The sequence below is a fragment of the Martes martes genome (genome assembly GCF_963455335.1).
Source record: "Martes martes genome assembly, chromosome: 1".
Taxonomy (NCBI): Eukaryota; Metazoa; Chordata; class Mammalia; order Carnivora; family Mustelidae; genus Martes; species Martes martes.
This window is the reverse complement of record NC_137888.1, coordinates 195,224,076-195,251,449: the sequence shown is the minus strand read 5'-3', so window position 1 is coordinate 195,251,449 and position 27,374 is coordinate 195,224,076. Positions and strand designations below refer to the sequence as shown.

Below are 27,374 nucleotides of genomic sequence, written 5' to 3'. Positions count from 1 at the left end.
AAGGGCTCAGAGGATTATCCTGGGGCCCCCACCAGTGGCCAGGAGCATCCAGTGGCTTTCCCCAGCATTAGTGCGTCCCAGCTGGGTTCTAGGCATCTGGCTGCCAGCATGGCCTGCAGGAGCGGAGCGCGGCCAGCAGAGGGAGCTACCATCATGCGGTCACAGAAGGCAGACCCAGCGGTGGGTCAGGGCCATCTGTGCCGCTCCAGGTGTGCTGATGTGCTCCTGGGCCAGCCGTCAGAGGGAATCCCAGGCACCAGAGGCAAGGCCTGGGAACCTGCATTTTAACGAATCAGGGGGAAGGAGTTCTGCAGGGGTCGAGGGATTGAGACTTCTGGTTTGTGGTGCCAGGTGGGAGCCAGGCCTCCCGCTTTCCCTTGCCCCCAGCTGCTCTGACGCCAACCTGAGGGCCCCCTTCCCCAGGATGGGCACTGCTGTTTCTCTCTGCTTCTCTGAGGTTACTGGCGTGCGGGGATGTGGGGAGGAGCTGGGCCTGTACCCTAATGCTCTTCCCTGCCCGGGGGGGACCTCTGCTCACTGGGCTGTGCGGCCTTGAGGGGCGGGAGGCCATAAGGGGCTTCAGCCTTTGCACCAGGAGGCAGGCTGCGGTCACGTGGTGGCACTTGTCTGGTGGCTGCAGGCCAAAGGGGGGGCCCGGGAGAGGGGACCACATGAGACTCTGGCGTCTCACCACTGCCCCTACCAGTACCGGCTCAGTTCTCGTCAAATAAACATGACCAGGCCAGGTCATTTGTCTCAAAACATATATTTAATCACTCCTCTCCATATATCTCCAAGCACCTCTGCCACAATTTCAGGAATGTGTAGAGCCTCTAATCTCGACCCCCTCCTCTTCCTAGGCCTTGGCGACAAGGTCCCTCACAGCCTGTGTGATGGCGTCCCTGTCGATGCCAAACATCTTCAGCAGCTCTGCCGGCTTCCCGCTTCTTGGCACTTCGCCCACGGCCAGGCGGGTGACGGTGATGCCAGGCTCACCCACCAAGGCAGAGCACACGGCCTCACCTAGGCCGCCTGCGAGAGGAAAGGAGAGCAGTCAGGGGATGCAGCCTCAGGCTGAGCAGCAGGTGCATCCTCCCGGCCCCGCCAACCCGAGTTTCTTCCCTTACCCCAAGGATGACGAGATAGCACAGACACCACCCTCCCCCATGCCTGGAGCCAGAGCAGACATCATCAATCAATCATGATCCTTCTGTGTTTTCCTAAGCCCAATGTTGCTTCTGAATCATTTTTAACACCATGCCCTGGGCAGCTGTCCTAGATGAATGAGCATTTGCACCTAACCTCAGAGTCTAAGCCCACCTCTCCTCCCCTGGAGCCTGCCCTGGAGGAGGACTGGTGTGCGCTTGTGGGGGGCTGCTTTGCAAAAAAGACCCATAGAAGACAGAAATTCTGCACAACTGGGTCAGGGACACAAGCCACGTTTTCTCCTCTTAGCCTCAAGGTCAAGATCCTCCTGGGCTCCCTGAGCAGCAGCGGATCAAAGAAGCCACATCAGCAGCCAAGTTTGCTGGGTTCCCTGGCCAAGCCTGGGGCCAACAGGAGGCTGAGTCCCAGCTGCTCCAAGGGATTGCTCTGGGCTTCCTGGGCCCAGGCTGCCGTCCTGGGGCAGGATGAAGGAGGGGCGTCCAGCCGTTCCCTGATCCGCCTGCCCCCGGCTCTCCCACCCAGGGCTGTTACCTTCGTAGTAATGGTCCTCCACAGTGAGGATCCTGCCCTTGGTAGCACGTGCGCTTTCGAGAATGAGATTCCTGTCCAGGGGCTTGATGGTGAAGGGGTCTAAGACGCGAATGTTGATCTTCTCTGTGAAGGGAGAGAACACAGGGGCATGGCTGAGGGCAAGGCGCTGGGTGCTGTGGGTGTGTCCTTGCAGGGGTGAGGTCAGTGGGGGTGTCCTAAGAGTTGTCCCACAGTTAAAAGCCTGGGCCTATCCCTATCATGGGGAGACTGGCTGTCCCTCCGCTCCATCATCTGGGTAGTGCCTGCCAACACCCAGTGGCTTGCCCCTCCCTCTGCTTATCTATGATACCCACGTCCTCTGGCATCCTGCACCCTGAATTCAGAGCATCTGGTCTCAGGGAAGAGAAATGTCCGTCTGTCTCCTCTCACATCCTGGGCCAGAGGATGTCAGCCTTTGGATCATCAAAGAACACTATGTGGCCGGCAGGGGCCCACACAGCTTTGCCTCATCTTCCCAGACGCCTTTGAAGATACAGGGGAAGCCGGAGGACAGTTCCCAGCGTCTGCTGTGAGACAGGGCCAGGGCTCGCCGGGGGAGGGGAGGGCGACCTGCAGGCACAGGGGCCAGGCCAGCCGAGGACTCCGTAGAACGGCCTCAGAAGGACGAGCCAAACTCTGCCATGCCTCTTGAAGCCCTCCCCTGGGATCGCCACCCCTGACAGGGCTGGGCCTCCCCTGGCTTCCCTCCAGCTCGCTGGAGCTCTGGACACGCTGTTCCCTCTGCCCAGGCCTCTGCTTATCACTTCCTTCTCACATCTGAGGTCATTTTCCTGAGGACACCCCTGTCCGCCTTCTCCGTCCTGCTCCACACGGCCACACGGTGGCACCTGCTGTGATTCCGGGGGGCTCCTACCTTTCCTACTGTGTCAGGAGCTAACATGTGTGAGCCTGCCCTGGTGATAACAGTGATGATAACTCTAGGTCACGTGGATTAAATCCTCAGGACAGCCCTACTGGAAAGGTGATGGTATCTCCACTTTATGGATGGGGATACTAAGGCATGGAGATGCGGAGTAACTCGGGTAGTACCCCACTAAGTGGCGATTCGGGCCTAGTGATCGGACCACTGAGCTGGGGCACCTCAACTCCAGGGCCACGGGGCAGGGGCAGAGCCTCCGGCCACTGTGGTCCCGGAACTCAGCATCATGCTGGCCACACAGTCCTAAGTGCTCAAAGGGGGGCTTCTATGGGGCGCCTGAGGGGCTCAGTCAGTTAAGTGTCCAACTCTTGATCTCAGTCGTGAGTTCAAGCTCTGTGTTGATAAATGGTGGCTTCTGTCACTACCATCATTTAATCAGATGAAGTCCCTTCTCACCCCCAAGACCGTGGACGCCATTGGTGCCTGATCTAAGACCGGATGGGGCCCTCCTCACCTTTCTTCAGTAGGTCAGCAGCAGCCAAGGCCTCGTGCAGGGTCACTCCGGCCCCAATCACAGTCACCTGGTCATCCCTGCTCTTCAGGACCACCTGGGGAGGACAACGGGACCAGTGAGGCTCAGGGTCCAGTGGCCGGGGGCGGACCCTGGCTCTGGGCATGCTGTGGGGTCTCACCGGGCCATGAGTGGCACTGACCTTGGCTTGTTGGATTTGGAAGTCCTCGTTGTTGTTATAGATAATGGCGTTTTCAGGGCGGCTGGTCCGGATGAAGCAGATGCCCTAGAACAAAACACAATGACAAAGAATGACAGGACATGGTATGCACGGGCAGCCTTGGGGAGAGGATTCTTTCTAGAAAGGCCACCGCTTCTCACCTGCCCACTTCCACCCTGCTGTCCCCATGCTGGCTCCCACCCCGCTCCAGCAGGGAAAGGGAGAGTCTTGTCCTCTGGAGCGTGCACCTCTCCAGACACTGCCCGAGTGAGAGCAGCCCTGTGGCTATGCAGCCCCAAGCCCCACGCAGAAAACGGCTTCCCTTTCCAGTCGGCTAGTCTCTAAGAGGAAGGGGACCTACGGGGGACTCTGGTCTATAGCACTGTGGCCCTCGGTCAGGACCGTGTCACTCAGCTCACTCTTTCTGTCCTGGAGAGCCCAACTCGGGGCGGAGACAGGCAACAGCCAGAGAGACCTGGGATGCTGGGATTCTCATGGACACAGAGCACAGTGATCGGTCAGCAGTGTCTGCCACGGCGCAGAAAGGGTGGTGTGTATCCTGTGTTTCCTGGCCTAACCTCTACAAGCCCCAGGCGGCAGCGGCAAGATCAGGAGACAGTCCCCTGGGGCGCGGGGGGCTGAACGGCCAGCGCTGTGCCGGCCTGCTGACCCCCGCCACCACGTCACAAACGGCCACGTGCCCCACCTTGGTGTTGGCTGCTAGTTCCACCGCCTTCTCTGTAGACACCCCATCACTGGGGTAGAAGACCGTTGCGGTGGGGATGGACCGAAACATGGCCAGATCTTCCAGAGCCATCTGAGAGGGTCCGTCTTCCCCTGGGGTGTGGGAGAGGACACGAATGAATCCCCCACCCACGGAATGGAATCCTACCCCCCAGCCCCCGCCGCCGCCACACCTCCTGGTCCCGACGTCCAGGGAAGTCGCAGCGGCAAGCCTCCTGGCCCGGCTCGACTCACCAATGGACACGCCGCAGTGGGAGCCACAGAAGTTGATGTTACTCTCCGAGATGGCCGCCATGCGGATCTGATCAAAGGCCCGCGTGAAGAAGGCCCCAAAGGCGCTGCAGAAGGGCACCGTCCTGTTGCGGGTGGCACAGCCCACGGCGACGCTGACCTGCGGGGCAGACGGCGGCGGCATCAGCCCCGACAAGAAGGGAGAGGGTGGCCGAGGAGCCCAGAGTCTCACGCCCCTCTCCAGGGCTGGGGGCGTCGGTCATCCTCGTGACCGAATTCTCCTCTCCCCAGGCGGGAGATTCCAGGGGATCCAGGGCTTCCTCAGTCTGTCTGTCTGTCCGCAAACTCCTTGGACTTGAAATGACCACTTCAGAAATTCTCTTTAAAGTTCTGTTCCTGGGACCGTTTTTTTTTTTCCCCCCTAGCAAACAAGGAAGGCCTTTCCACAGAGTAGGCTAGAAAGCTCGGACACGGATGTTCCCTCCTTCTCAGGCTTCTGCGAACCCCGTCCCCAGCATCCTCGCCAACCCCCAGCCCTCTGTGGACTGCGCACTTCTAGGCCCGAGGCGGCTCCAGACCCAAATCCTGGCGTGGAAGCATGGAGGGCAGGCAGTGGGCAGTGGCTCCAAGTTGGCTGCCACCTCCACAGCTCTGGAACCTGCCACGGACGTGACCTCCCCAGCCCACACACTGTGCCAGTTTAGTCCAGACCCTCCAGCTGCCAAGACTAGAAGCCCCAGAGAGACAAGTTCAAGTTCAACTGGAGAAAGAACTCTGCATATGGTAGAGCCTGGTGGCCTTCCAAGCAAGGAAGCTCTAGGTGCTACAGGCCTGCAGGCCAGGCTGGTGTCCTCGGGGAGAGGACCATGGCTGCTGGACCCATCACATTCTAGCCTTGTGACTATGGCTGCCCTACCACCTGGAAGGCCCTTTACCCCGAGACAGCGCAGTGAGCACCACACGTGGCCTATAGACAGCATTTCCGGTGTGCACCTGCAGCCCACCTAGCTCTGCTGTCCGTCCACTCAGCCGATACGTGTGCACCCGAGCAGCACACGCACATTCCTCTCCCTCGCTGCTGCAGCTGCTTGAGGTCAGGGCTGGATTGCAGCTGTTCCTGGGGTGTCCCTGGGCTGGCCTCCAGCAGGCACCTGGCATTGCCAACACAGCTGCCCAGGGGAGCAGGAGGACTTCAGCCTTGCTCCACACCCAGCACACCTCAGCCCCAGGCTGTCGCTGGCCTGGGGCCCACCTGCCCACTCCCAGCACCCACCATGTTCTGCTCCGCAATGTAGCACTCAATGAAGCGGTCTGGGTGCTCCTTTCTGAAGATATCCGAGAAGGTAGAATTCTTGGTGTCCCCGTCCAGGGCGATGACGCGGTTGTGGGCCCGGCCCAGCTTGGCCAGCGCCTGTCCATAGGCCTTGCGGGTGGCTATCTGTGAGGAGAAGAGCATGGGGGCCTTGAGCACTGGGGTAGGCATGTGGCTGGAAGCCTGGTTCAGCCTCTGGAGGTCACAGCATTTGGGGAGGAAGAGGATAAAAACGAGGGTAGAAAAGGGAAGTCTAAGACCACACAGTCCGGTGGAAATTTATCTTCTGCAAGGCTGCCAGTGGGAACGCGTACACTGACTGTCTTCAGAGTCCCTACAGGCCCTTATTCCCAGCCCAGCTGTGAGCCATCAGAGCTGGGGGTGTTCTACCACCCCTGGGACAGAGGTCTGTGAACGGACCCCACCCTGCACAGGAACAGACAGAGGACCAGGGCAAGCCTGCTGTGGGATCACATGGGGGAGCGTCCTGGAGCAGGACAGGCCTGCCTCGGCTCTGCTAGGCCGGACACGGCGGTGCCCTGAGCTCAGACCTAGGGACTCAGGCTGAAGACCCACAGATAAGGGGACTCAGGTGCCAGGGGCTTTGATCTCAGTGCCGCTGGGAGCCTGCTGTGTGACTGTGGGCCACCCTCTCGCCCTGAGCCTCTGTAGGCAAACAGTCACACAGTTGGCTGCTCCCACGGAGATGGCAGGATCAACACCTAGGATTCCTCCTCGCCCTGGACTAATCTCTCCTCTCTCCCTTTCCCAGCCCCCCAGGGAAGACACATCTTGGTCCCAGCCTCGGGGAACCCGAGAATCACGGCCACCCCAGCTAGACCAGAAAAGCAGGGCCCAACTCTGTACCTTGTCCCCAACTTTGTAGCTGGGCGGGCTGGGCATGCGGATGTTGGCGATGCTCACTGACGGGGCGTCCTCTTGAGGGGGGGTCACGAGGATCTTCTTTTTGCTCTGGATCTGGTTGTAAATTTCCTGGACAATCTGATCAGCCATGTTTTTGGGGAGGGGCTTCCCATGCCAAGCCTCCTTGTCCTCTATCCCTGTAGGTACAACACAGCAGGGCGGCGGGCCCGGTAAGACCAAAGCTCCTGAGGACCAGGAAGCTGCATGGGGCTGACCCTCCAACAGCAGAGGACAGGCCAGGGGCCGCAGACAGGGCCGGAACGCTTTGAAGCACAGCCCCGTGTTGGGGGACCCCGGTTGGGTGAACAGGAGTCCACATGCCCAGCCCCCACGGACCAGCGGCCAGGTCTCCTGGGGCTGGCTCACAGCCAAGTGTGGGGGGTTGGGGGGCACACGTGGGTCTCTACACCACCTCCCCCACTGCAGGGAGGCCCCCGCTGCAGAAATACCGTTCGGTCTGTTGAACGGGTCGGTCAGGAGCGAGCCTGGCCAGGAGAACGGAAGCCGAGACCCAGAGCAGGGTGAGCACTAGCCGGGTGTCCCCCAGCGCACGGGGGTGCAGCAGAAGAGCACCCAGGAGTGTCCTGTACCATGCTGCCTTGCTGTGTGGGGACCAGCGAGGCTGAAGAGCCCCCTCCTCTGAGGTCACCTCAGCCCAGGCAGAGCCAAGGACTGACTCTCCCACACAGCGCCCAGCCCCCCTGATAGGCTCCCAGGAGCCCCCAGAAGCTTTGAGATTTCCAGATCCCACCTGACGCTAACACCAAGGCATCCGTGCCAGGCGGCAGCGCCGGGGTATGATGATACCCCCAAGTCCTCTCCTCGAGGTCCACCCCCTCCCTGAAGGCCCCAGAGCCATGTACCTTCTCCACAGGACAGTGCTTGTCCTCATTTGCCACATGGGCAGGTGGGCCAATGGGGCATGTGGTGAGGGGCATGTGGTGCAGAAGCTGGCCCGGGGTCTGCAGTTAGGCCCCACAGACCTGGGCAAATGCCCGACCCCTTCAGCCCCACTTTCCCATGTCTAACAGGGGCGAGGGCTGCCTCAGCCCGAAGGGTTCGGAATCCAAGGGGCCTGTGTGCTGGGGAGCAGCTTACACTTGCATTGCTCTCCGGGCCAGCCAGGAGCCACCTTCTAGACCCTTCTAGGCTCTGCCCATATAGGACCCTGGAAGCACTTCACCCCTATACGCAGGGGACCCCGCTTACCTCCTGGGGGAGGACCCAGATTTCCCGGGTTCTCCCGACTCGGCATCAGCCCTTCTGCTCAGGGCAGATAGCTACAGCGGCCAAGGAGGTGGTGTAGATGACACCCAGGGAGGGCGTAGGGGGCTGTGTCACACCACTGTCTTCCTCCTTACCAGCAGGTCCTCCCAAAGGCCCTCCTCTCCTCCCTCACAACCTGGGCTCCAATTTAGGCTCAACCATGTGGACTGCTGACTTACCTCATGGAGCACCGCATCCCCTACCTGCCCCTACCCAGCCCCATGCACCTGGTATAAGGCGTCAAAGGACTAGCACTTCCCCAGACACGGGACCTCAGAGACGTGCCCCCCACTGGTGGAAACCCCACCACCTTGGTTGGCCACAGGGTGCAGAGGTAGGGGTGGGGTGGAAGGGTGTGTGGATGTACCTGGGATCCCCCGGCCTTTGAAGGTCTTGGCAATGATGGCCGTGGGCTGGTGCTTGGCCTGGCCAAAGGCCTTGCACAGCTCCTCCACACTGTGTCCATCCACGATGACGGTGTGCCAGCTGCGGACAGACAGCCAAGAGTGAGCAGTGGGCGCTGGGACCCTGGGAAGGGCAGCCCTCGTTCTGCCACCTGGCTGTGGTCTGAGAAACACTAAAGGGAGGCCTGGGTGGCTCAGTTGGTTAAGTGTCTGCCTTCAGCTCAAGTCATGATCCTGGAGTCCTGGGATCGAGTCCCACATCAGGCTCTCTGCTCAGCAGGGAGTCTGCTTCTCCCCCCCCCCCGCCCCTCCCCACCATGTTCTCTCAAGTAAATAATTTAAAAAAACAACAACAACAAAAAACCCTAAAAAGACTTTTCCACTTTTGATTTTATTTTCTCTTTTCTTTACCCTTTTTACACTATTTTACATCCTGTTTGCCCAGAACAGATTTTCTTTCTCTTTCCTAAGTAATTCAAAGCTTGGTTCATTTATTTTCTCTTTCACTCCTGACCTACTTGTTTCCTGAAATCTATTAGTTTCCTGAAAGCTGCATTGGGGACACCGCCCTGGCTCTGGAATCTGTCTGCTGTTAGATTCTTCAAGAACATTTTGGCTCAACTTTTCTTTAGGGAACACATCTGGTCACTCCACAGATGCTGGATGTGAAGTGCTGGAAACATTTATCAAATGGGCCAGGGTGCCTGGGTGGCTTAGTTTGTGAAGCCTCTGCCTTTGGCTCAGGTTATGATCCCGGGTCCTGGGATGGAGCCGGGCATCGGGCTCTCTGCTCAGCAGGGAGCCTGCTCCCCCCCACCCCTTCTCTGCCTGCCTCTCTGACTACTTGTGATCTCTGTCAAATAAATTCTTTAAAAAAAAAAAAAAAAAAAAAAGAATAACGCAGCAGCTGGCGTGTCCTGAGTGGCGGCTCTGTGCAGGCCCCAGGTGGGCACCACGCACATGATCCCCGTGAAGCCACAGCTCTGGGGCCGGGCGCTGTGGTTGCCCCCATCTCACAGACATGTAAACGGAGACGGACACTGAGGACGCAATAACCTGCCCCAAGTCACAAGGCAAGTTGGTGATGCAGCCAGGACTTCAGGACACCGGTTCCAGACCCAGGGTTATGCTCCAGTTCCCAGCCTGTGTGGCCTGAGGAGGCTCTTGTGACACCTGGCGGCCGTTTCCTCCTCAGTCGGAGAGAGTATTTCCTCTCCTCACTTTCTTTATCAGGTCAGTTATCAGAGATAACAAACCCTGAGTGTTGCTTAACCAGGGACAGCAGCCCGGCCTCGACCTTCTCTGAGCAGACTCCTCTACAAAGGGTGGCCCCGGAGGCCTGGGCCCAGGGTCTTCCAGACGCCTCTGCAGAGGCTAAGCATGCGGGCACGGGTCCCCTGGAGCCCCAACTGCAGCTTGGCTTTTATCCGGGGCAGGAGAGGGTCACTGAGGTGAGGGCTGCTCCAGCTAACACCACCCAGACGACGTCCCTGCTCTGTAACACGGGACTCCCAATTCTCAACCACTCACACCCCTTGGCCCGCTTTACTCAGAGAGGGGGCCTGTTCTGCCCCCTCGGGCTGGCTTAGGACGCGGCCCCCGGACGGATGCTCCAAGCCCTCGAGAGCCACATCCCTCAGTCCCACGCTGGGCCCCTTGTCCCACCCCAGTCAAGGACTGAGCGAGGATGTGTGCAGTCGTGTGACGTGAGTGCTCTGAGCACTATCCCATCTCCCAGCCTCACCAGTAAAGGAACTCCTGCACACTGGGCCTCAGGCCACAGCTCCAGGCTGGTGTCCTGGGTTGCCACTCTTAAGTCTGAAACTGTGAGCCAGACGTTGAAGAACAGACACCTCCTTTCATCAAGGGGGCCTGGCCTCTGGCTGAACTCAGCCCTTGGACCTGAAAAGCTCCCAGCTTGGATGGCTCCGGGGTGGTGAGGCCATGCAGGCCACAGCCCCGTACTCACCCGAAGGCCTCGCAACGCTTCTGGTAGACGTCCACCTGGTGCTGCAGGGGGGTGGGGTCGCTCTGGCCCAGGCGGTTGATGTCAAGAATGGCAATCAGGTTGTCCAGCTTATAGATGCTGGCGAAGGCCATGGCCTCCCACACAGAGCCCTCGGACAGCTCCCCGTCGCCCATCATGCAGTAGACGCGGTAGCTGTGCAAAGTGGGTGGGTCAGAGGTTAGCCCCTCTCACCCGGGGCACCGTGCTCCCAGCCCGTCCCTCCCAGAGAGCCTGTCCCCCGGGGAAGGGAGCAACAGCCACATGGGACATGTAACAGTGCTGTCAGTCACGTCCCAGCTGCCCACCCTGTGTCCACAGGCAGGGTTCTGTTACCTAAGATCCAGAGAACAGGGGTGATTAGGGCACGAGTAAAATGAACAAGACTTGGCAGCGGGGTGGCAGGGGCGTTGTTACTATTCTCACTGGGGGGACAGGGCTTGAGCCACCTGCGTGGGGTGGGTCTCCTTCTCTCCACCTGTGCAGGAACTAGGAGTATTGGGGAGCCCTGGGGACTCGATCCCAGGAGTGGACTGGGGAGGCTAAGACGCACCGCCAGGAGCATCCCAGGGTTAAGCTGTCAGGTAGAAGGGTCACTAACACTAACAGGGGAGAAGGGTCCTCCCCGAGGACCGCGATCATGATGGGGACGGTGCCTCATAAGATGGGCCCTCCCCAAGATTCCAAGGCTGGTTCTCACCCTAAGATTCATGCCCAGCCCTGTCTCCACCCCGGGGGCTGTGTCCTGAGTCAACAAGGCAACCCCGACAGCTTCAAAGGCAGTGTGACCTGGTAAAAAAGCACTGAACTTGGGGCACGTTACCCAGTGAACTGAGCCGGCTCTGGGCCCCATCACCCCCAGGCCAGTGCATGGTACCCAGGGGCTCTCCATGTTGAGCAGCCCTGTCCTTGAGGTTAAGGACAGTTGTCACTCTCAAACCACACAGATAAGACAACAGGCTCAATGGTCAAGGGGCTTGTCTAAGGATCACACAGCTGGGGAGGAGGCAAGTGGGGATTCAAACACTGGTCTGAGTGCCCAGCCCGAGAGGTCCACTCCGGGCCGTCCAGGAAGGCACACAGCTGGAGCAGCGCCGGGCCTGGAGGTCTTCCCCGCTCCCCGCCCAGTGTCCAGCTGTGTGGCCCAGGGGAAGTGAGGCTCCTGAGGCCGGGCTCAGAGGGGACACAGGCACTCTGCAGCAGGCAGCAACCCTGGAGCTGGCTGTAGCTGAAAGAGCCCAGCTTCAGGGCCCCCGGGGCTTCCACGGTGGGGGGAGCTGGGGAAGAGGCGGGACAGCAGGGCCACACTGTCAGCATGACTCAGCACTTGTGTGGGCCCGAGGTCAGGGAGGGCTCCTGCATCCTCTCTCCGCTGCCTGCTGCCTTCCCTTCTGTGGCCTCCAGCAGGCCAGCCTGCCCCCACCCCACCCTCCCCGTTCCCCGCTGAAGCGGTGTCCTGTCCCCCAGCTGTTCTCCCCTCCCCTCTGCAGGCTGCACTGGGGGCCCGGAGATGCTGCAGGTGGTGCGCCTGGCACGGCAGCTCCCAAAGTGAGCAGCCTAACGGCGCCCAGGCCACAGAGACTAGGGAATCCGATTTACCTGGGAAGAGATTCCAGGGAAGCACGCTGGCTGCCTTCCCAGCCCTGTACCTGCTGCTGTGGAAGGCCCGTGGGGACCAAGGGCAGAGCACCGCCACAGGCCCTGGTCAGGAGGGTGTGCTAGGGTCCCAAGGAGACCCATGGAGGCCTGCTGGATTTGGAGTGCGGGCCCCAAAGGCCCACGGTCATGAACTACCCTGAAGATAAGGGACCCTAACATGTGCCCCAGACGTATTTGAAAAGCACCTCGAATATCCCACCCCAACAGGACGGCCCAAGCGGTTACCACATAGCCATAAAACAGAAAGAACCTTATGCAATCCTTAAAACCAGCTCTCGACAGTTAAGGGAGAAAATGTGCACCATGTTTAGATGTTTCTATTTTTCTGAAAAGCAGAATGTACAACTGTGCACGTACGAAGGCTACCGATCCGTACGTTTCCTCTCACAAGAACACGGAGGAAACAGGATCCGTTAAATGAGATTCACATGGGAGGTAGTTGAGGATAGGAAAATGTTCATTACCTTATAATGCATTTCTATATTTTTCACATAAGTTGGCACTTGAGGATTCAAACAAAATTATTTCAGAGAGAAAGTAAAGAGAGCCAACTTGACCCACGCTCACTGGTGGATGGATGGGAGCAACATGACAGGAGGCCATTCAGTCTAGCAGGCTCCCAGCTCCGGGAGCAGGGTAATTCCCTCCTCCCTGCCAGGTACAGTCCAAGGGCCTGAGCCTTCGCCAACCCTGGCTGCTGGGAACGCAGCTAAACTTCTCCCTGCAGTGGCTTGCTCCATTATGTTAGGGTCAGGAAATGACCCTTCACAGGGAATTACTTCAAGCATCTGTAGGGAATAATTAACTCACATCTCTGGTTCTGTGCCAAATAAAATACTCTTAAACACACATCCCATTCTTTGCGCTTTTCTTCACTTCACGGTGAATCACTCCTGGTGGAGCAGAGTTTGGCCCCAAAAGGGTCTGGGAGGCTTCACAGCCTCAGCTGTGGTCTGGAGAGTGGTCTCGGGATCTCCCTCCCCTGCACATAGTAGGTGCTCACTGCGGTCCTTCTCTCTTCCGTGGGCCCACGGTACCACCACGCCCTCACGACCGCCCTGGCCACGGCCCTTCTCTTGCCAGGGGGGTGGACTGTAGGGCACTGGGGAAGCCCCTCCTCCAGGAATCCTCCTACTCAGGCCCCTCGGAGCAGCCCGGGGACATTTACTACACTGCAGATGCACACCCGGGGTTCAAATCTGACGCGTGCTTTCCTTGAATCTGTAGCCAACTCTCCTCCCCTCTTACCCATACAGACACCTGTCTGCAGGCCAAACCCGGCCTAACCCCAAAGCCCTGAGACTGAGACCTGCCGCGAGGGGGTTCTCTTCCAAACCACCCTGAGCTGGAATGGCAAATCTCCCCGACCAGGCTTCTTGCATACCCTCTGCAGGCCCTTCTCCCCAGTGTCTGTCTCGTCTCTGGCTGGCAGGTGGGGCTCAGGGATGCCCAGAACCCTCCAGAACACATAAACTCCTTCCCTAAGATAAAGGTGAGTGGCTCGAACCTGGGCATATGGCGCTTTGTCAGACCATGGGGCCATGGGGCCCGAGAGGAGGTACCTGGGGGCAATAGTTAAGGCTTGGCCGCTGAGGACCCCTCCCAAAACTACTGAGGGTAGGGTTGGGGAGTAGAAGTCTTACCTGGCTTTGTCGAAGTATTTGCCCGTGTAGGCCATCCCACAAGCGGCCCCAAGGCCCTGGCCCAGGGAACCAGTGGCTACGTCGGTGAAAGCTTGTTTCTGTTAGAGGAGAGAGGGCCACAGTTACAGCGGAGAGAGGGCACTGCCTTCCCCCCGCAACCAGCCTCCCAGGTCCCTGGCCCCAGTGCCCCGCTGAGGCAGGTGCAGGCTGGGTATTCAGGAAGGTCCAGCCCCGGGCAGCCTGCACCTGGAGTGTGACCTCTCACTCTCCAGCAACGGCAATGGGGGCTGCGGTTCACATACCAGCCGTGCCCACCAGGCAGCTGGGTGACCTCAGCCTCCCACATCACCCACCTCACACCCACTCATGACAAGACTCAGGAAACACCTAGCCCTTGTGGGTGCCCAGATGGGGGGTGAGTTTTCACAGTAGCCTATAAACTCCAACACTTACAGGGGCCAGCACCCTTCTGTGACCCCCTCATTGACCATGCCATGACCCTCTTCTCCCAAGCTGTGTTGACGAGGCCAGTGTGGCCCCGGGGGGCGCAGGGAGGTTGGGCCCTCAAAAGGCCTTGCCCTTAAGCCCCAGCCGGGGGTGAAGAGTGCGCCCTGGAGACACCCACTTTCTTCCTTCTTCACCTCAACATCCTCTTCCCCCACTTTCAACACCCTCTGTTTCTTGGTGGTACCCCGCCTCCCTTCCCCACACGCCTTGGGAAACAGGAAGTGCTCGCTGAGGCCGGCTGCTCTGGTGGGGGTGCTCACCGGGACGGGGTGCCCATCCAAGTCAGAGGTGATCTTCCTCAGGTTCAGCAGCTCCTCCTCGGGCAGGAAGCCGGCCTCAGCCCAGACGGCATACAGGATGGGAGCCGCGTGGCCCTGTCAGGGGTGGGGGGAGATGAGCGGCCCAGGGGGCATTGGCCAGGTCGCCAGTACGTGGGGGCTGCTCCACCCTGCACACTGGGAGCAGAGCCTGGCCGAGCCTGTCAGCCCTTTCAGGGAGGCAGCAAGTGAAGGCCTTCGGTGCCTCCACAGCCCGAGGCTCCCCTAGCCAAGGCCGAATGGGCCCCAGGACAGGTGCAGGGGGAGCACAGCTGTGTGGCCTGCCCATGCCAAAAACCCCAGCAGGCAGCCGGCCGCCCTAATCCCTGCTTTCTGGCATGGGAGCCGACCTGGACAGACTTCCAAGCTCTCATGCCTGCTCTGGGAGGCCAGAGGCCACAGGGCTAGGCCTGGGTACAGGTGGATTTCAGGGCTCCGTGGCATGGTCTGTGGCTCTGATTGTCATGCATGAGTGGTGGGCTCGGACGCCTCAGCCCAGAGCCTGCCGTGGGGCCCCGCCACTCCCAAGCCAGCAGGTGTGGGCCTGGGGGCAACAGCCCAGCACAGAGAGCCGTGCAGCACCCAGCCTCAACACTGTACCCCACACCTGGACTGGAGTCCCTCCTGTTCACACAAAACAGGGGCAGAACAGCCGGCAGATCATTTTCACAGTCCCCGATGAATTCAGTTCTTTGTTTCTTAACTCGGCCTAAGTGTTGCTGTGGGTCGGCACAGGGTGAGGCACCAAGGGGTTGGCCGGGTCGGTGGACAGGGGGCACGGGTGGAAAGGGTGGGCCGGGGCCAGGTGGACACAAGGGGAAAGGTTCCCTCAGAGACCCCTCGCTGCCAGCACAGGGCCCGTGTGCCACCTAGCCCAGAGGAAGGGTGGTAGGCTGGGCTCCTACCTTGGAGAGCACAAAGCGGTCGTTGTGAGGATTCCGGGGGTCCTGGGGCTTGTAGCGCATGGTGTGGAAAAAGAGGACGGCCATGATCTCCGCGGCACTGCAGCATGACGTGGGATGGCTGTGGGCCGGGGGAGAGACAAGATGCATGCATCATGGCCCCAAGCCTCGAAGCGACAGGGCTCTCCCCAGGCCCAGGTATGGGGACCTGGGCGTGCATATGCCAAGGAGCCACAGGCCTGGCTGATCAGAAAGCCACATGCTCCTGCTCCTGGAAGGGCTGCAAGCGGTCCTAAAGACGCCACTATGGGTGGCACGGGGTCACACCCTCCTGGGGCCCAGAACGGACCCAGTGCGAGGCAGTGCTGAGGCTGGAGCGGAGAGCCTGGATCTTACCTCACCGCTTCTAGTGGCAGCTGTCAGGACACAGCAGCCAAGGAGCGGTGGCCACTCTGTCTGACAGCGAGCTACATGCCATGGGCCCTGCTCAGGATGCTGCCCACTCATGAAGGGTACCCTGCCTTCCCAAGCCCCAAGAGGTGCTGGTTGTCTTAGGCCATGGGCAGGGGGTAGGGGAGGGAGATTCACGGAAGAACCACAAAGCTCCCAGCAGCCTCAGTACGGAACGCTGGCAGCCGGGAAACTGGGGCTTTGGACTGTCCTAGGCATCACTGGACTACTTGGCCCTTTTCCGAACTGGCATTGGAAAGGCTGGCATCGCCATTAGGAGCCAAGCTTTTGCGCGGAATTTAAAAGGCAACACATATTATCTTGTTTTCCACAAAGGCTCCGATCATGAAAAAATTACAACCCTTTCTGCCCATGACCAGGGAGAAAGGGTGCTCACAAAAGCAAGAGTCTGCCCTTCCAGCCCTGGAGTGGTGGGGTCAAGGGGACCCCCCCTTTTTTTAGCCTTTTGCTCTGCTAAATGCAGTTCCTTTCAAATACCAATTTGCATGAACAACAGAAAGTGCAAGGGTCAGACCTTAGCTGAGGCTCGTGGAGGTCTCTCAGGACCCTCCTGAGTCCGCCAGGCCATGCTGGAATTCTCAGCTGGCCCCGACAGCCCCCAGGTCCACAGTTCTGTGAACACATCAGCTGCAGGGCACGGGCCTCCCAGCCGCCCGCTCCATGCAGCTCAGCGTAGCCCTTGGAGCTGCTTGGAGGTCCGACATGGAAACATGCCCAATGCCAAACCCAAGGGCACATGCAGCACCTGGGGTCCACGCGCGCCTCCCTCCTCCCCCACCAGTCGGCTCCCCATACTGGGTTAGGGGGTGAGTCACTCCCAGCGCAGACACATTAGTAGAGAAACCCAGAACTGTCCATGCTGGTTTAGTACAGCAGTCCCAGCACACCATCAGCTTATACTTAACCGTCTCTATGAACTCCGGGTCATGGGGGAAAGACACTAGGCCTGAAAGAGGGAGGTGAGGAGACATAAATAGGAAAACTTGCTCCACAGGGCAGGGACCCATCCCCCTCATTCCCTGAGCTGAACTTAGCTGGAGGACAGCCTAGTCAACACCAGCCAGGCTGACCTCCCACCTCCCCGGCCTCCCAGGGCAGCCCGGTCTCTGAGGATCCTGTTTCAGAAGTGATGACCCCATGAGGAGATGCTGGGGAAGGGCGCAGGTGGACGGTGGGTCAACTCGCTCAGGGGAGAAAGGAGGCAGGCAGGTGCAGGAGCTACCCCTGACCCGCCCACCCGGTGAGCCAGGGTCACATTCGCCCACCCTCTGGGGTCGTCAGGGATCCATTGTGTGGCACAAGCCCTTTCTGCATGTGGTGGAAGCATGCCCAGGCTGGGGCAGAGATGGGGTGGGGGTGAGAAGATCAGCCAGGAAGAGACACCAGAAGTTGAAGAGTAACCCTTCCCTGCCAGGTCCGTGAGCGGCAAGCCCACAAGGTTATCCCCTCCAAAGCCTGCACCCTGGCCTCCCTGCTGGCCTGTCTGAGCACCCACAGAGCGCAGACGCACAGGGCAAGGGCTTCACCTCCCTGAAGCTCAGCTCTTTCATCTGTAAACAGGGATGCTAGGTACGATGCAGGGCAGCCCAGTAAGATAATGCGTTTGAAGCCTGGTCACTACGGGCTACCACCATCCATCCACTGGAAGGCCAGATGCCAAACTGCTCGGTGCTTCCAACTCCTCCTGTGCTGGCAGGGACTGAGATGCCCTGCGGACGATGGGGCGGGAGGGAGGGGAAGGAATGAGCCCAAGACTGAGATGGTTACCTGCAAGCTCAACCTGCTAGAGGGACTTCAGGGCTGAGAGTGTCTGGAGCCTGTGGCTTCAGGGCTTGAGCTTCCCCTGCAACCCCAGCTTGTCTGGGGGTGGGGAGGGGACATCTGTGGGTAGAGGCTCCCCCCAACTCCGCCCTGACGGGGTGTGTGGGGTTGTGACACACCCGTGGAGGTAAACTAGCTAGACAGGTGCGGGGGGGGGGGAGGGGAGGGCTTGGGGGGAAGGTTTGCATCCTACTCTTTGTGATGCATATGGGGAGGGGGGCCACAAGTTTGTCCCAGACCGGCACTGGCCTGAACAATGCACCTCCAGTCCCAATTTGTTCAGTCTATGAAGAGGGCACTGATTGCTTCGAGCAAGGCCTAAGTGTCTCAAAGGTCCTACCTATTCTTCCAGGAGTTCCCCCCTCTTCCCTTTAGCACATATGACCCCACCTGTTTGCCAGCTTCCCTTCAGAAGAAGCAGAGGGAAGGTCCCTCAACACTCTGGCGAGGCTGCTCTCCATTACCAAGCCATATGGCTGCTGGCCTCCATAAAGTGACCCCTCTCCCTCCATACTCCAGCTGGGCCCACATCGCAAGGAGTCACAAGGTTTCCAGACAAATGAAAAAACCCGGGAGGCCAAGCACCTACAACAGCCTCACTGAGGCAAAACCTCAGTGTGTAGAAGTACAAAAAGAAATAATCTGCTGTAAAGAAGGAATACATAATACCCAATGAAGAAAGTAAAAACCACAAGAGCTGAAAACCCACAGCTAAGAAACTTAAAAAATGGTGTGAGCTCAGGCTGTAGAAAGATAATAAAGAATAGAACAAATAATACATCGTATGTTAATTTAAAAAACAAACTCATGGAATAGGAAACAAACATACAAAAAAAAATATATGTATATCAAAGCCAAGAATTAGCTCTTAAAAAAAAAGAATACGAATTTAGTCATCTTCTGATAAGGCAGGATCCAGAAAAAGAAGGGCAGTTACTAGAAAAGGAAGGAGAGACCTAATAGACAACGATACTCCAAACAACGAGATGCAAAGAAATTTCAAAACAGCAAACAGTCTAGGAAAAAAAATAACTTACCAAAACTGACTCAAGAAGAAATAGAAAACCCAAGTCATCTTTCAACAGTTACAAAGAAACCAATCAGCCGCGGCAGGTGCACATTCTCTACGGTCCAGCCACGGCGTGGTAGGTGTACTCCAGGGAAGGACGGGGGCTGTCCTTGCATGGCCTGCAGCGGCCACACCTGGAGGCAACCTCGTGTGTGTCGGCACAATAGGTTACTCACACCACTCTCGGATAACAGAATGCTCGGCAGGACAGTGACAATGAGTGAACCACAGAGATACAAGGCCAACCTACTCTCACAAATCTACCATGTGAGCAAAGCGTACTGCAGAAGGAACTGCAGACCAGAGAAGATCATTCAATTTATGGAGATTTGCAAATGTTATAAAATGATAAGGAAAAACAACGGAATGAAATTGCACAATTTGGTGTGACTCTCCTTCTGGGGGAGGAGGAGGGACACCCAGGAGTTTTAAAGCACTGCAATGTGCTGGTTCTCAAGCTGGGTGGTAGGCACATCCAGGTGTATTATTTATAACGTATGTGCATTATTTATACTCCTTTCTAGCTGTATATTTATTTAAACAAAACTACTCAGAAGGGAATCCCAGGATGCAGGATGGAAGTGACCCTTGGAAGCAGTCCTTGTTCTTCCTTCTCCCGGAACTGCCCTTGCTGGCTCCTGCCTGGAAAGACTGCCTTCCAGACCCTCACAGCGTTTCTTCTGGGGTTTACCCCTATGCCACCTCCTCTCAGAAGCCCTCCCTGACCACACTATCTACAAATACCTCTTCTTCCCCTCGCTTACACTTGCCACCACCTGACGTGACATGCCTATTTACTGCCTATTTATCCTACTGCAACACAAGCTCCACGAAGGTAGGGACTTTGAGCCTTTTCATTGTTGTACTCTTGGGCCTGAACACAGTACCTGGCACAAAGTGCACAAATGCATAAATGATGTACCTTGGCTCTGAGATCCTAGGGGTGTAAACTTTCTGAACCTCAGTGAACTTGGAGATAGTAACAGAACCTCGCCAAATGAGGTGGTGTGTGTGTAAAGAGCTTGACACAGTGCACAGAAAAAATGGCAGTGGTTCAGTATTTGTGTCTAACATATCAGAGATGAAGTCTAACCTCTTCCTCATTTTGAAGATGGAACCACTAAGAACCACAGAAGGGAAGTGACTTGCCCAAGGTCACAAATTCTACCAGCAGAAGAGCGAGGACACGAGCAAAATGCTAAGAGAAACCGATGAGCACACAAATTGAGGTACATCCCCATGATGGAATATTCGGGAACAAAAATAATTAAGTACTGCTACATGTTACCATATGCAGGACCTTCCAAACGTGCTAAGTGAAAAAAAAGTCAGACCCCCAAAATCCCATTCTGTATGATGATGAAGTGAAATGTCTGGAAGAATTAGATTTGCAGAAAGTAGATTAGTGGTTGCCTGGGCGCTGGGGATGAGTGCAAATGAGCATGAGGGACCTTTCAGGAGTGATGAAGAGTCCTAAAAAATTGGATATGGCAAATTCACTAAAAGTTACTGTAAATCACTGTTATTTTACTAAATTTATGGGGCACGTGGGGGGCTCAGTCAGTTAAGCATCTGCCTTCAGCTCAGGTCATGATCACAAGGTCCTGGGATGGAGTCAGGCTCCCTGCTCAGAGACCCTGCTTCTCCCTCTCCCTCTGCCCCTCCCACCACTCGTGTTCTCTCACGTGCTCTCTTTCTCAAATAAATAAATAAAATCTATTAAAAGTACTGAGCTTACTAAAAGCCACGAAACTGTACGCGTAAATGTTATGATTTGCATATTATACCTCAATGGAGCTGTTGCAGATTTGTTTTTCAAAGGAGGATAAAAGATGAGGAGCCCAGTAGAGGAAGTTCTCAAATGTCCACAGTCCCCAGTCCTGTTGTGCAGCCCGCAGAGATTCACTCGGGCTCCAAGTGCAACTTCTGAGCATGAAGCCCGAATAGCGCACGCCCTAGTCAGCCAGACCCACCTGCTGCTGGAGTCCAACATCTTGGCCCCACAACCCTCTCCCCCCACCAACTCTGGGCAGACTCTGCCTCATTGTTTAGGACAAGAGCACAGGGACTGCCTAAGGACCCACCTCTGGGCAGGTCCCAGCCCTCAGCATCCAGGGCAGATAGCAGTGGTCTGTGGCAACAAGAAAGTTCCGGATTTGGTGGGACCAGTCTCTAGTGACCACAGTTCTGCCTAAAGAAGCAAAGTCCAAGGACCAGTGCAATGACAGGGGCCACGATGCAGTCAGAGCTGATGCAAAACCCTGAAAACATCTCAGCCAGACCCTAGGCAGGTTCCCGGTTCCGGGTTTCAGGAAACACGGTCCAGCACCCGCCCTGCTGAGTTCAGAGGTCTCTTAGGCAAAGAACTGAGTCACTCTAGGACAGCCTCGTGTTTTCACACCGAGTTGGGAAATGCTACTGGGGCAATCTCAGTGGGCTGTCCTCTTGCCTCAGTCAGCACCAGGCTGGGGTGGAAAGCAGCCCTAAAGGAGGAGGAGGCCCTGACAGGGCTTCCATGGGGCCAGAGACTCAAAGGAGCCCTCCGAGCCCTCAGCCGAAGCATCCCTGGAAAGCCAGAGCTGGGGAGCAGGAATGTGCTTCCAGCCACCTCAAAGTCACATGGCCCTCCAAGATGTGAAGCCCACAATGGCAGGTGGCAGGACTCCAGGGCTTGCTCATTCCATTCCCCCAGTCCCACTCCTGAGGGATCCACTTGGAAAATCACCTACCTATGAACTTCTCCTTTAAAGATGGGGAACCTGCCCTGAGATGGGAAGGGCCTTCGGGACAAGGGTACAACCGCTCAGAACAAAGCTGGGGTTAGGTTCCTGTCTCCCCATGCCCACCAGCCAGGTCTGGCCAGACATGACACCCCCAGGCAGCCCTCGCAACACTGTGGGTCACAGCTCTAGGGACTCGTTAAAGGCATGGCTGCCGCCCCTGTTCAGGCCTAACTCTGAAGGGGTCCACAGACAACACTCAGCGCTGTTTGGATAATGCCACAGCCGAGCCCTGGTCGATGAGAACTACAAAATCTTCATCCCCAGCCTCAGCAGCCAGGCCCCTTCAGATGAGGCCACCAGATTTCACTTTTGTAAAACCTGGATGAGCTGGGCCCTGCCATAGTTCCTTCAGCACGTGGAGGGACAGGACCCTGGAGCCACTCCGGCCATTGTCAGTGCTGCCTCCACAAAGGGCTCTCTGTGAGGGCTTTGTCCCTCTGCTCCTCCAACACAGAGGCCAGTGTCCTCGCTGCCCAGGGCCTGTGGAGCTCCACGGACAGGGGTTCGGTGATGGCACGGGAATGGGAAAGCTACCAAGAAATCAGGACCTCCCTGATCCTGAACCCAGAATGTGTGAGCACAGCCCCTGCGGGGGACCATGGAAAGACCCCAGGGCATCAGGTCCCCAGAAAAGGGGCATCATGACAAGAGGGTCACTTTGGCTGGGGCTACTGCCCAGACTGGGCCTGAGCCTCAGGACAGGGCCTCACTCCCTGTGGGGAGGGGCTAGGGCCTCAAGGCGAACATCCAGGGACCGGAATGCCACCCTGCCCCCAAGTCCTCCCTGGCCATCTCTGCACACACACAGCTCAGCACATACCTCTGAACCCCCGTCTTGTGACAGTGGTTGCGTAGCACCATTACTTCCTATTGTAAAAGACGTTTTCTCTAAGTCTCTCCTGCATCTTTACACACTGACAAACACACAGGAATCAGTCTTAGACATGCTCCTTCTTTTGGCAAGTGGACACTTTCTGAGCTCAGGAAGTCCCTCCAAAAGGCATTATTACAATGTAAACCTGGATGTAACTCAGCCGCCACAAACTGTTATCTTTTGCCTGTAGGTTTTTAACTACCTAACAAAGTCCCAGGAGATCCACCTGACACCCCTTTCTTTGGGAGCCTCCCCACAGCTGTAATGTGATGTCATTTCTCTCCAAGTGTCCCCAGACTGACTGCCATCTGCCATTTCTGCACCAGGCTGTCCCCTTTCCAGCTTCCCCTTGGGAGCTCCTGATGCTTGTAACGTTATCTCATTTCTCCTAGTGCTTTCAAGCTGACCCAACTGACACCCTCCATCACTGCACTTGTCTTGCCCATTCCAACTTTCATTGTCCAGCCTGGCGCTGAATGGCCAGGCCCAGAAGTCTTCCAATCAAGACAAGCCCCTCGCTGGGCAACACGGAACAGCCAGCCACCAATGACCAGCTTGGGCAACTTGCCTAACACCCCAGTGTCAGGAAATGTAAAAACATCTCGTTCCAACAGTTATTCTCAAAATGCACGAGACAGTATTAGCAATAAAGGATGCTCTGTGTCACGCCAGGGATGCCTGTTTGGGTGCTCAGTGACCCTGAATTGTCTGCAGGTCATGTTTAGGCCTGCAGGATGCTCAGACATGAAACAGACTTAACTGGGTAATTGCCGTCTCTCCAGATGGATCCCCAAGAACCTGGCTAGACAAGCTCCCAGCACACAGTAGGGCTCAATAAAACCCTTCAGGGTGAGTGACCCCCTGAAACGGTCAAGGGAAGGGGACCTAGTAGTACCCAGCAAGCAATACCAGCTGTGTGGACCTACTGTGTGCCAGGCTGGGGAGGGGGCACTGCAAGAAAGCCCAATCCCTGCCTCGGCAAGGAACACCACACAGAATGCATAAGTCCGACACAAACCCAGTGTAGACAATGGATTCAAGGCACACATGGGGATGGGCTGAGAGAGAAGCTGCCTGCCAGGAGAGGTCTAATCCCTTCTGAGAACTGGAGGTGTTAAAGGTGAGTGAGCCCCCATCCTGAAAGTCAAACAGATTTACTCATTAATAACAAACATACCCTGTAAGACACTGGCCAGAAGCTAGAATTCTGTCATTGCTTTCAGCACACAGAGGGGCTGGAAAGATTCCTGGAAATCACCCCCTAGCAAACCCTCAAAATCACTTCATCAGCCTGGCACAGTGCAGTCTCCCAGTCGTCATGCCAGGGCCCAAGGGTGATGCCGGAATCCTTGAAACCCTCCAGGGCATGGGAGCCACAACTGTTCCCATTTTATAGAGTGGGAAGCAGCCTCTGAAGTAACTCACAGGCCGACCCTCCCAACTGTCCCCAACGCCTCCAGCGCTGGCCTGTTATTATCATGGTCCCTGCTACCTTCGGAGGAGGCTCCTTGGAATCAGCAGCAGCCTTTCTAAAGGTTCTGAGCCAGAAAGGCCGGCGGCGGGAAAGGCTGTTGGGGGATGGGCCTCCGGCCCCTGCCACGGGGAAAGTGCGTCTGGCGGCTGGCCCGGCCCTGGGACGCGGTCCTCGGTTCTCTTAGCCTTGCAAGTCTCCCCTCCCACTCCTCCCGCCTCCAGCCGCAGGTCCCATCTTCGACCTCCCCTGCAGGCCGCGTGCCGGGGTTCCGCACCCACATGGCCGCCTTCTTCCCCACTCTCCAAGCCTAGCATCTCCTCAGCAGACCCCTGCTCCAGACTCGGACCCCAAACCACGGGTGGCAGGAACGTGAACGGCGAAGGGGAGTCATCGTGTGAGGGGGGGAGAGGGCCGGGCCCCAGTCTCCCCGCAAAATGAGGTATTAAAACTGGCGTTCTCATGTCAAGCAGCCCGCATTTCAAACAGCAGCTCTCGCCGTGTGTCACACTGGGCACCTGACTCCAACTCGGGGCCTCGGTTTCCCCACCCGCAAGGCGGAACGTTGGTAGCGGCGCCCACAGAGGGCCGCGCGCGTGGAGCGCAGGGCCGGGCTCTGGGCGAAAGCGCGGTCACAGTGACTCCCCAGTCCGGTCCCCGCGCCGCGAACTCTCCGGGGAGCCGGCGCCCGGCGAGGGGCAGGCCCGGCCCACAGGACGGAAGCCCGGCCGAGAGCGCGCGCTGCAGCGGAAGGCGCCTCCGGCCCGGGCAGTGCGAGGCGCACGTCCCCGCCACCTGAGCGCGCCCCGGCCGCCTCCCTCCAGGAGGCTCCGTGCAGCGCGACACCGAGCCGGCGCGCCCGCGGTGACCGCGGCCTCCGGAACGGCGCCCTCCCGGTCCCCGTGCCCGGCACTCACCCCGAGCCGGCCGCCGTGGTGGCCTGGATGGAGCTGATGCGCAGGCGGTTGGCCGTGTCCTTCAGGGCCTGCAGCTTCTGCTGGTCAGGCTTGTGGTAGCCCTCCATGGCGCGGCCGGGCGGGCAGGAGGATGGGGAGGACGAGGGTGAGGACGCGGAGACGCACAGGTGGCGCGGCGTCTCCGGCGGCGACTGGCGGCTGCCGAGGCCGAGCACTCCGCGGGGGCGCGTTAAGACTGCCCGGGCCCGCCCATGGGGGCGGGGCGAGGGCATCACCCCAGGCCTCCGTGCGGCTGCTGGCTCGCCGCGTCCCGCCCCGCCCCGCCCCCGCCCCGCCCCCCAGCCGCCCGAGCTGCCCAGGCCAGAACCTTCCAGTCGCATTCCGGGAAACCCAGGCGGCGGCTGGCCGGGGCACCCAGGGACCCAGCTCGAGTCTGTCCACCTGCCTGACTTCCCCTTCGCCCTGCCCGTCCCCCGGCATTTGCTGGGCAGCTGGGGGGCTGCCAGGCTCCTGAAGCAGAACCGCCCGGCTGGAATTAACTACACACAAGTGATAGTAATAGTCACTCCATATTCTAGGTTGGGCTCAGAATTTGCCTGACTCGCATCTTCACGGTGGAACGCTCCGTCTCCTTCCCCTCCACGAAGCCCCGCGCGGAACTGAGAGGGGAAGGCTCTTTGGTAACACATTTTACAGATGAGCCAACTGAGAACTGCGGGTCCATCAAGGTCACAGAGCTGGGGGATGCCGGACTCTGCCCTAGCGGAATGGCTCCATCTACAAGCCCCAGCCAGGAGGGAGCAAGCCAGGGCTTTAGGGGCCTGTAAGAGGGATGGGGATTATGAAAATGAGAATCACAGTAGTAGTAATGGTGCTACCAGCTGTCTGTCTGTAACCGAGAAATTACAAGTAGTAGGCCTTTCCCAAATTATTAGGGCCTAATAATTTCGGAGATTACTGGGTTTGGATCCAGATCTGTAGGGACAGGTGCACCCACCTCTGCTGTTACCAGACCCTCTGACCCCCAGAGCAATGGGGCTCCCCATAGTGGCAGGTAGAGAGGGGACTGTCATCACTGACACTGTTTATGCCATACACCACTCCCCATGGAGTTGATACCTTTTGGGATGGATGTCTTACACAGGAGGAGCTTGTACAGGGAGATAAAGACAGGCCTCTCAAATTGGTGGCTGGTTGGGTCATACACCAGAACCGCCTGATGCTGAGCCCTTGAGAGACCCAAGGGGAGTACCAGTGGACACACCCTGCCTCTGTCCCCTCTGTGGCCTTTGCACGGTCCACACTCAGAGCTCTGGGTCATGTGGGACAATGGCCCAAATGTGAGTGAGTCCCCCACCTCACCCCCAGATGCTCCTTGGCTGCTCCTTGACTGGTCTGGTTCCCAGATGCCTGGTCAGACCCCAAGAGTGGCATCTCACAGCCCTTAGCTCCCGCTGGCCCAGCCTGCAGAGGTCCATGCACCCAAGGCTGGCCCCATAGGTGGAGAGGGCCGCAGAATCGGGGTGAGGTGACCCCAGGGTATACCATGGTCAGAGACCAGGCAGGTGATACCCGTGTCCTCAGGCTGCTCCCAGTTTGTTAAAAGAAGATGTGATTTTGAAACCATATGAGAGCTCTGTGTCTTTCAATTCTATTTTCCTTAGAGCAGTGGTTTCCAATCCCAAACATCACTTTCCCCACCCGTCCCAAGGGGACAAATCCTTGCCAATCTGCATCCACCCTGGTCTCTGATGGTGGCAGGAGACTCAAAGTGTCTCTGGAGACCCAGGAGTGATGGAACCCCCTGCCCCGGCAGCTTCTCCTCCCGAGTGCAGGTGAGTGAGACTTGGTCGTCCTGGTTTCAACCATATTTCAGGGCCTCTTGACCTTCCCCAGGGTCCACTTCAGAGCCAGAATCCTGGGCTGACTGGAGGTGTTTCCAACACTCTGCTTGTCCAAGGTGGTACTCTTGTCCCCAGGTCCTGAGTCAGGGCCCTTATTCCGCCACAAGCACCTCATATGTCACAGGGCACTTGGGAGGAAGAACTTGGGTCCTGCAGGTCACAGCTTTCTGCCTGGCTTCAAGTTGCCATTTTGCTCCTCTACTCTCTTCCCACACAGCTCCTCCTCCTTTAATCCCCATTTTGTGCTCCCCATGGCTGCTGGAGATAACTCACTTCCCAGTTAAAGGCCCATTGCTCTCTCTCTACCCTTAGAATGAATTTCGGGTTCCTGCGGCATGCATGCTCTGCCCCCCCCCCACCTCTCTCGCATTTCCTCCAGCCACGACCCGCACCCCCACTCCATTCCAGCCACACTAGCCTTCTTGCTTTCCTTAAAAACAGTGAGCTCACTCCACCGAGAGGCTTTTGCTTGTGTTATTTCCTGAGCCGGTGATGCCATTCCCGAACCTTTCACAAGGCCTGGATGCAGAGCAGCCCTCCTTCCCACCTGCCTTCTTCTTTGCCACCTCCAGGAAATCTCTATCCCAGAGACTATGCCTGTATGTCCTCCAGTAAGGCACTCAGTAAATGCCTGTGGGGTGGAAGTATGACGTTGCATGATTTGCCCAAGGTCACACAGCCAGCAACAGCCAGAGATACACCCGGGGAGAGAGCATCAGGGAGACAGCAGCAGAAGGAAACTGGCTGCTCAGGCCCTCACCCTCTATTCAGCCTTTTCAGAAGTTGAGACACAAAGGGGCTC

The 27,374-nt window shown here is 57.8% G+C and overlaps 1 protein-coding gene across 1 annotated transcript; it reads right to left on the bottom strand.

Annotated features, from left to right (window-relative positions):
- Nucleotides 1-750: 750 nt before the first annotated feature.
- On the bottom strand, nt 751-24,868 carry TKT (transketolase). Its single transcript, XM_080800177.1, has 14 exons — nt 24,669-24,868; nt 15,266-15,383; nt 14,304-14,417; nt 13,537-13,634; nt 10,199-10,390; nt 8,193-8,311; nt 6,503-6,696; nt 5,597-5,761; nt 4,327-4,483; nt 4,055-4,185; nt 3,331-3,414; nt 3,132-3,225; nt 1,699-1,821; nt 751-1,032 (listed from the first exon to the last, which is right to left on the bottom strand). The coding sequence occupies exons 1-14, from the start codon at nt 24,773-24,775 to the stop codon at nt 857-859; spliced, it is 1,872 nt and encodes a 623-aa protein (XP_080656303.1). The 5' UTR covers nt 24,776-24,868; the 3' UTR covers nt 751-856.
- Between the last annotated feature and the right edge of the window lie 2,506 nt (nt 24,869-27,374).

Excerpts from the sequence above, each read along its gene's own strand:
- TKT (XM_080800177.1), bottom strand. The coding sequence starts at position 24,775 with ATGGAGGGCTACCACAAGCCTGACCAGCAGAAGCTGCAGGCCCTGAAG. Across the intron at positions 15,384-24,668 it reads ACCACGGCGGCCGGCTCGGG|CCATCCCACGTCATGCTGCA; the intron begins GTGAGTGCCGGG and ends CCCGGCCCACAG. Across the intron at positions 1,822-3,131 it reads TGCTGACCTACTGAAGAAAG|AGAAGATCAACATTCGCGTC; the intron begins GTGAGGAGGGCC and ends CTCCCTTCACAG.